The sequence below is a fragment of the Toxorhynchites rutilus genome, chromosome 3, assembly GCF_029784135.1.
Source record: "Toxorhynchites rutilus septentrionalis strain SRP chromosome 3, ASM2978413v1, whole genome shotgun sequence".
Taxonomy (NCBI): domain Eukaryota; kingdom Metazoa; phylum Arthropoda; class Insecta; order Diptera; family Culicidae; genus Toxorhynchites; species Toxorhynchites rutilus.
This window is the reverse complement of record NC_073746.1, coordinates 167,376,228-167,385,640: the sequence shown is the minus strand read 5'-3', so window position 1 is coordinate 167,385,640 and position 9,413 is coordinate 167,376,228. Positions and strand designations below refer to the sequence as shown.

Below are 9,413 nucleotides of genomic sequence, written 5' to 3'. Positions count from 1 at the left end.
TTAACATCTCTTCCTTTCACTAGGAGCAATTCTTGGCGCAGGTTGTTGGAGAAAAGTTCTTTTGCGAGGCGCACCAAACGTGCAGTTTATTTGGTGCATTTTGCAGACATTCTCTTTTCCGTTGATGGTAACCAATGTGATTTTGGTTATTGAATTTTTGACCCACATAAGATGGTAGCAGACGAACCGTTAAACGAATCAAACTGATTGCTCACGTCTTGCGATGGGTCCGGCCCTGCTGTAACTGTTTCGATATGTTGACTGAAATTTAAAAACCAACCATTAAGCAATGTGTTTTCGTTCCTTCAGAACATACTTATTTTCGACTTCGACTGCTCACGTTTTCTTGGATAAACCTGTTGATTTAAAATCGAAGAAAATGGCACAGACAATTGTTGCAGGAATCTAAATCGAATCAGATGCGTGAAAAAATGATTCATACGTCCTCGCCAGTGGCAGAATAATTGGTTTTAGGTTTGGATAAAAATTATTGGTAAATTGGAGAAACTCTGGAACGAAACGTTTTATATATGCATTTTTTAGCATTATTACTAGCGTTTAATGTTTTAGTTCTACAATAAGGCAAATGCGGCTCGTATTGTTCGAAAAAGCGATCGCATCCGCGAGAGCAACAAAACACTGAGCTTTTCGCATTACTTTTCTAACTAGGTTGAGGCATGGGAAGATATAAGGACAAAAATTACTGGGAGAAATAAAGTGTTCACCTCTAATTTATTTCATCATATTTCATAGTTCAACACTCTTTCAAATTTGATTGAACATGACAACGTTCTTCAGCTTCGTAGTCGCTGAGAAAATCATCTTGTGGGCATATTACCAGATTTATGCATATGAAACTGAAATTCACACATAAATAAAGAAAAATAAGTTTCACAAGATTTTATATGAAAAATCAACACATTAACAAGCAATGAGTTACTTCCAAACATTTGTCAAGTTTCTTTTGAGACTGACATGGATATTGGTCCAATATCGGCTCCCAAAGATTATTGTTAAACATTGCAGTTCTTTCTCGCATGTTTCGAAATCGCCTCTCTTGAACCGTTCGAACCAGGATTCATAGGTTGAAATCAATGAAGCACGCTCCTCATAGGCATCTAACATCACTCGATGGTTTTCCGCTGTCTTTTTTCAAATGAAAACAAAACAGCAATGGTTTCCGCGAGTCCATCCTTGTTGGCACAGTTGTCCCCGCTCCCAAAAGCTGCTGCAGCGAGTAAAATGATGATGTTTTGTTTTTTTTTTGGTTCGAAATTCGTTTATTTTTTATAGAAAAAACAGAGTTTTTCTTCAAATTTTCCGGTTCTTTGTACGCTGAAAAGGTTTGAAAATCGTCATTTTACATAGTGAAGGATGGCTTGGTATAAGCGTTATTTAAAAAAATTTTAACTACACCCAAAATTAATTTTTAGCGCATATTTTGGCATCCCGATTTATTACTGTACGATAAAAAAACTATATGGTCCGGTCTCGGTGTAAGATAAGACACTGTTTATTGGCTTTCTTCGATACAAAAACTTGTATTGGAGTAAATGCTTTTAGAATAGCTGTTTAATTGCAACTGAGAGTGATCTGGCTTCTGTATATTGTATATATAGGATGTCCACGATCTAACTTCTACCTACTGAACAAAGGGCTATCTACGGTCATTCGTGTGATCGTTCGGTTAGTTGATAAGAGAGGCAAGATGAATATGCTACGATAAAACGCTAGCTATTCCAGTACCACAATAGAGTGGGTCAACTTCATTTGGGATATAATTTATTTCTCAACACAGCCGCCCACCGTTGAAAAGTCTACTTTTCAAACAAACCCTATTCCAAATTCTACTAGGTGGCTCGGTCAATTATCGAATTTGTGGACTTCTAACATAATAAATCTTCTAAACATGTCCTAAACATGTGTCGCAGTCGAGTCCACTTTGTGCGGGGGTGTAGTCCGGAGAGGTAATCGGTGCTCCAACGCTTTCAGATGCGTCGGACGAGTTCTTGCGCGTGCTGATATCGATCCAGGCGGTTCGTGGGTAGGGCTTCGTACGATGGTTCTGGGATGGAAACCAGCGGACGGTGAACCAGGAAGTGGCCGGGAGTAAGTATTTCCAGGTCTTCTGGTTCAGAAGTCAGCTGCGTCAGCGGTCTGGAGTTTAAGCAGCTTTCAATTTGAACCAGAACTGTCTCCAGATCGTCTTTGAGCAAAATAGTAGTTCCGATTGTTGCCTTGAAATGCTTTTTGAAAGACTTGACAGCGGCCTCCCAGAGGCCGCAGAAATTGGGCGAGCGTGGAGGTATGAATTTGAAGAAGATTCCCTCTTCGGAACATTGAGTGGTGACTGCGTGCTTATGCTGTTGGGTGCGGAATTGTGCGTAGAGCTCCGGTAACGCCCTAGAGGTGCCCAGGAAATTTTTAGCGTTATCGCACTCAATCACTGCGGGCCTGCCACGCCGGGCTACAAAACGCTTGAGGGCGGCGATAAACGATTTGGTTGAGAGGTCGCCCACCAGCTCAACGTGTACCGCTTTAGTTGCAAGGCACACGAAAATGGCAACATAGCACTTGACAGGGATCGATTTTCGTAAAGCGTGTCGATAGAAAAACGGACCACACAAATCGACACCAGTGTTCAGGAATGGAAAGGCAGGGGTGACACGCTCTGTCGGTAGGTCGCCCATGATCTGTTCAGTTACCGTGGGTTTGCAGCGGAAACACTTCAAGCATCCATGCACTACTTTCCGCGCCAGGTTGCGTACTCGTAGCGGCCAGAACTTCTCACGGACACATGCTATCAGCAGCTACGGTCCAGCATGTAGCAACTTCTGTTGGTAGGAGTTCATGATCAGTTCTGTCAGCGGATGGTGAGGGGCGAGAATAATCGGATGCTTCCGGTCTTCGGAAACAGGCGCGTTTCGAAGCCGGCCACCGATGCGCAGGATGCCATCGATGAGACGTGGGTTCAAAGCTTTTAGCTTCGAGTTTGGCTTGACTTGCCCACCGGTGCGGAGAGCTTTGAGATCGTCCTGGAACGATTCGGACTGTGCGATACGGACGAGATTGTTCGTGGCTTGATGAAGTTCAGATGATTCGATGAATCCGGTGTTTCGATCCTGCCGGTTGGCACACTTACAGTTGTGGATGAATCTTCGGAGAAGAGCCACTAGACGTACTAGGGCTGGGAACGACGATCGCAGACAGATGATTGGGTTTAGTGGTTGACTCTGGACTGGAAGAGCTACAGATCGATACTCAAGATCCTCGGTGCGGAAGTCGTCGTCGGTTGTACGTATATGCGACGGCCAGAACCTGGAAGTTTGTTGAAGCCAGGAAGGGCCATGCCACCAGAGATCAGTTTCTGCCAGTTGAGAGGGGGGCATTCCTCGCGAAATTATGTCCGCGGGGTTTTTCTAAGCCAGATACGTGTCCCCAAATTCCTTGTGTTGTCAAGTGTTGGATTTCGGAGACTCTATTAGCTATGAAAGGTTTCCAGCGTGACGGAGTAGCGGCCAACCAGTGTAGCACAATGGTTGAGTCAACCCAGAAAAATTGCTTGAGATCCAAATTCAGGCTTTTCTGTACCTTCCGGAAGAGGTGACTTAATAGTAAAGCACCTGAGAGTTCTAGACGTGGAAGGCTGACTTTCTTCTGCTTCTTGCTGGTTCCCAAGGGAGCAACTTTCGATTTCGAGGTGAGGAGATTTACTGAGATTTCCCCACTGGGAGATACCGCACGCAGATATATACAGGCTCCATATGCCCGTAGTGATGCGTCGCTGAAGCCGTGTAATTCGATGACGATAGGTTGGCAAATCGATATGACTCGCCGCGGAACAGCGATGTTTTCCACAGCGACCAGTTCACTCCGGAATTGAAGCCAACGCTGCTGAAGTTCTTCTTCTAACGGTTCGTCCCACGTCTTATTGTTCTCTCACAGCTCTTGGATAAAGCACTTGGCGAGTACGATGACAGGGCCTACAAGACCTAGAGGATCGTAGAGACGTGCGGAATCGGAGAGTGCTTTACATTTGGTTATGACAGCATCATCGTTCCATGTAGGTACATGGAAACCGAGTTCGTCGGAAGCAGGGGTCCACTTAAGCCCCAGCGTTTTAACAGATGAGGTGGAATCGAGATTGAGTACGGTGCGCTCGTCACGAAGTTCAACGGGAATACTTTCCAGAATTTTTGGGGAATTCGACGACCATTTACGAAGGCGGAATCCGGCAGATTGCAGCAACTCACGGAGCTGAGTGCATAGCAATTTCCCTTCGTCTTCATCGTTGACTCCGCTAATCATATCGTCCATGTAAAAATCCTTGGCGAGGACCTTGGCTGCAGCAGGATAGGAAGACTGGCCTTGCGTAGCAAGTTCTTGAAGGCACTTGGTTGCTAGATACGGTGCCGAGGATGTTCCGTATGTCACCGTCTTAAGCTGAAAGACACGAATCGGTTCATCGGGTCCATCTTGCCATAGAATTTCTTGAAGAGGTCGGTCTACGACGTCCGTCCAGATTTGACGATACATTTTTTCAATGTCGGAGATGATGGCATACATTGGCAGGCGGAAACGAAGAGTAATGCAGACCAGGTCATCCTGCACTACCGGACCCACCATCAGTACGTCATTTAGCGAAATGCCTGTGTCTGTGCCACAAGATGCGTTGAAGACCACTCGGAGTTGAGTGGTGAGGCTATCTGGACGAACTACGCAGTGGTGTGGTAGAAAGTAGGTCACTACGGTACTCGCTGGATCATAAAACACTTCCTCCATATGTCCCAATTGGCTGTAGAAGAAATGCTGAATAAGCTGATTTGAGCGAAGGATTGGCTTCTAATCGACGACTTAGTTGTTGAAGTCGACGTTTAGCGATATGGTAAGACTGGCCGAGTTGCTGCAACACCTCGGGATTCTTCGGTAACGATACAACAAATCGACCATCCTCGTCTCTGGTAGTGGTTGCAGCGAAGTGTGCTTCACATGCGGACTCTTCGACGGACATCGTGCTGGAAGACTCACACGATTCTATCTCCCAGAATTTCGCTAGCTGACTTTCCAAAGATTGTGTGCTGCAGACATGAGCGACGATGGATGGGTTCGATGACTGAAGTAGACCAACTTTTCCGGAGACTACCCAACCTAGCATAGTTTTCTGCAACACCGGCTTCCCTGGTCCAAGCTTCACGAAACCTTCTAGCAGCAGCTCGTAGTATACTTCCATTCCAATAATCATATCAATGGAAGTCGGTTCATGGAATTTCGGGTCTGCGAGTACGATTTCCGACGGCAACTCCCAGTCGGACATGTCCACCGGGTTAGATGGCAGATCTCGAGTAATTTCACCGAGGATGTGGAACTTCAAATGTGCACTGAAGTCAGTACAATGGGACTGGATATGAAGGAGGACAGAGTGGATGGCTATAGTTGTGGAACCTCCTATGCCACCGATGATATGATGATCTTTAATCTTCCTTGCTTGCAACCGCTGGACCAGCCGTTCGGTGATGACATTGAGCTGCGAAGCTGGATCGAGGAGGGCTCTGGCCCACAGCGAGAATCCCTTAGAGTCAACGACCTTTAATAAAGCTGTCTGCAACAGGACCGTTGATGGAATCCTGCGGATGTTGGCAACCAAAGAAGTGGAACAGTGGCTGAGCGACGCAGATGTGACAGGAGCTGGAACGACCGGGGTAGCGAGCGGAGGAGCGGATATCGATTGGTTCTGCAGGCTTTGGGCGACTTTCGTTTGAGATTGTGTTTGTTCGGATTGGGGTGGACTTTTGATTTGTTTCAGAGTTGGCGATTGGTTTGGATAGCGATTAATTCCTTGTTGGTGAAGCATCGTATGATGTTTTTGCTCGCAAACACGACACGTACTAGAGCTACAGTTTTTGATCTGATGATCGGGTGAGAGGCAATTTATACAGAGGCGCTTGGTTTTGACTAACTCGTACCTTTCTGCAACAGAAGCTTGACGGAAAACATCGCATTTGATGACGGAATGCGATGACTGCTTACAAAATGGACATGGTTTGGATGGGGTGATAACTACAGAGTGAACACTGCTGATTTTGGGTTTCTGCACTCGACCAGTCGGGATGGGATCAGGAACACGAGATTTGAGCGGCGCTATCGACTGGAGAACCGTGGCGTGACTTCTCAGGAACTGAAGTAGGTTTTCATACTCCGGCACCTCGGTGGATTTGTGGTGATTCTCCCATTGTTTGAGTGTTGCGGAATTCAACCGTGTATAAACCATGTAGGCTAATAGAACACTCCAGCCATTAGTGTCTATCCCCATCCGTTGAACCATTTTCAGGTTACGTTCAAAGCTATCAATCAAGCGAGCGAGTGAATCGTAACATTCTCGCTTGACCGATTCAATCGAAAAGAGCGAGTCAAGATATGTTTTGACAATGAGTTTCTTATTGTCGTAACGTTTTTGGAGCAACTCCCATGCGACCGCATAATTGGCAGAAGTGATTTCGATTGACTCGACAATTTGCTTTGCCTCCTTCGTTAACGAGCCTACCTAGTAGGTCAGTTTGTCTACATTGGGCAAATTTGGATTAGAATCTATCAGACTCTTGAAAGAGTCTCGGAATGGCAGCCAGTCGGTGAGACTACCATCAAACGAAGGAAGCTTCACTTCCGGAAGTTTGATTCTTGATTGGACGTTAGCAGCAGGATTAGCCGATCCAGAGGCAACGAGTGCGGATGGTGCATGGTTTGCCTTACGTTCAGCTGCCGACAAGAAACCAAGAACCTTTACGTAATTTTGCTCAAATTCGTTACGGAGGCCGCGATGAGCATCCTCAACCTCATCGTCGGCTTCATCACCCTCCTCAATCAGCTCCAGTTTCAAACGAATGGACTGAAATTTCTCGAATGTTTCAGTAATGCGAATCTTCCAACCATCGATTAGTGTTTTGTCTGTATCTTGCTGATAATTCTGTACAAAAAGCAGTACATTTTTCATCGTATCTAAACAGAAATGCTCCTGCTTCTTAAGCGTCTTCGAAGCTGGCGCCATTTCGCAGCTAAACCTCAACGTACAAATGCAATTTAGGTCCAGAAATTCGCAAATCCGATCAATTATGCTTAAGATCGATCTTGACCTTCCACCAACCGTTCAATATTTCGATTCGGTTGCCACCACCTAATGTTAATTTCGCTAATCTTCAAACCAAACTCTCATTTCTTGCTCATCGAACAAACGGAAAGTAAAAGCTCATCCGATGAAAGGGTTAGTACCACACATGCACGCTACTTACAGTAGGCATCCTATCGCTATCTCTTTGTGTGACTTCCAGGTCCTTTGTTGGTCCCCTTTGTGCTATCTCTCGCTACGCTAAAACCACGCGGTCTCGATGCACGCTTATTCCACGCGGCCTGCAATCACTCCTCCTTCGGGATCAATTTCGAGGCACTTTAAGGATAAAATGATATTCTAATTGCCGAACTTGGCGGAGTTACCACTTTTTTGTGAGTCTGATGCACTTTTTCCCAGCCACACGTGCTCGACTGCTTTCCCACTTATTGTTCGATCACTGATTATCACGTGCCACTTGGGAATTGCGTTCAAGCAAGGACTATCGCGACCTGATTTTCGTAACACGTTACGATCTGAACTACTTTCGCGGTATCGCGAACCGACTAGGACACTTCGACCGACACCAGAATATCCGGTTCAAAGGACCAATTTTCTGTACGATAAAAAACTATATGGTCCGGTCTCGGTGTAAGATAAAACACTGTTTTATTGGCTTTCTTCGATACAAAAACTTGTATTGGAGTAAATGCTTTTAGAATAGCTGTTTAATTGCAACTGAGAGTGATCTGGCTTCTGTATATTGTATATATAGGATGTCCACGATCTAACTTCTACCTACTGAACAAAGGGCTATCGACGGTCATTCGTGTGATCGTTCGGTTAGTCGATAAGAGAGGCAAGATGAATATGCTACGATAAAACGCTAGCTATTCTAGTACCACAATAGAGTGGGTCAACTTCATTTGGGATATAATTTATTTCTCAACAATTACATTAAATTAGTTTCAAAATAACAGAAAATATACTACTCTCCCATACTAGTACAACATATTTATAATATATATATATATATATATATATATATATATATATATATATATATATATATATATAAAACAACAAGAGAAACATTGCAAATAAGCACGCATTAAAGCTTTTCGTATACTTTGTCACATATACGGTTCAGATTTAAAAGAATATAGATTCACGTTTATACTCTCCTTCTTACTCTAAGAAAACACTTCCCAATTTCATTTCACAATGAGGTGTAATATTATCACGCATTTATGCAACAGAACCAGTGGCTATGTGGATAGCGTGGTCGTGTAAAACAGATTTGTATTACAGCCGACTTTGGTTCGATCCCCGTTGACCTCGTTTGGATTTTTTATGCACAAACAAAAAGCTGGCGTTCAGTCTGAGAGAAAGAGCTGTCTACTCCCATACATACAAACATTTTGAAGCATTTGAAGAAGGTGTTCGTATTCGTTCATTTCACCCTTCAGCACACAAAAAGCATTTTTTCTGTCGAAGATGAAATGTTTTCTGCCAACGCTAGTTTGGGTGTAGGTAAACAATGGGTAGCATGTGTTTTTCTCTCCAAATACTGCAGATCATTCCTGGCATCGGCCGGACGAAATCCCCTACATAATCAATTATATCAACCAACTCAATGTGATATCGATTTCATCGTCATTATCAACAGCATGAGCTTTTGAAAAATTTACTTATAACCATAATAATAATCATCAAACAGAAAAATTTCGATAATCTATCTATGATTATCTATGACTTTGTTCCAATTACGTGTTGAATGCAATGGATTCCGCATTTCATGATCGCGATTATTGGCGAAAGCGAGTTCCATAGTAAATCTATAGACCTTCCCAAAATCTATCAGTGAGTGGTAGGTTCTGGCTCTTTTGTTTTGGTCATGGCTTCCGCATTATCTGATCATTGCACTATGGACGATTTCCATACAAGCAAGCGGATAAAAATATTTTCATAATCTTTCCAACACTTCTGGTATTTTTCCTACTTGTTATGATCGAAAAAAGTTGCTCAAGATCATTTGTGAATTTATTACGGCCAAATTTTGATAGAGGCGTGTATTTTTTTTTAATATAAAAAGAGAAACTTAAACATGGATTTGTTCGGAATTCAGCTTCTGCCTCTTTCAGTGGTTGCCCTTTCATTTCCAATACGTTTTTGACCACCTCTAATGTGTAAGGAACATGTATGTCAAGTTCGGTGAATATCGGTCAAGGCGTTCCAGAGATATTGTGGAATCGAATCGAAATTTATATATACAGCCATTCCATGCCAAACCGATATATTGGTTCTCATATAC

At 43.7% G+C, this 9,413-nt stretch overlaps 1 protein-coding gene across 1 annotated transcript; it reads right to left on the bottom strand.

The window, feature by feature from the left end:
• Window positions 1-1,988: 1,988 nt before the first annotated feature.
• On the bottom strand, window positions 1,989-2,690 carry LOC129773639 (uncharacterized). The gene has a single exon (XM_055777282.1). The coding sequence runs from the start codon at window positions 2,688-2,690 to the stop codon at window positions 1,989-1,991; it is 702 nt and encodes a 233-aa protein (XP_055633257.1).
• Window positions 2,691-9,413: the final 6,723 nt, after the last annotated feature.

What these genes read in the sequence shown, in the direction of transcription:
- LOC129773639 (XM_055777282.1), bottom strand. Translation starts at nt 2,690, where the DNA reads ATGGGCGACCTACCGACAGAGCGTGTCACCCCTGCCTTTCCATTCCTG.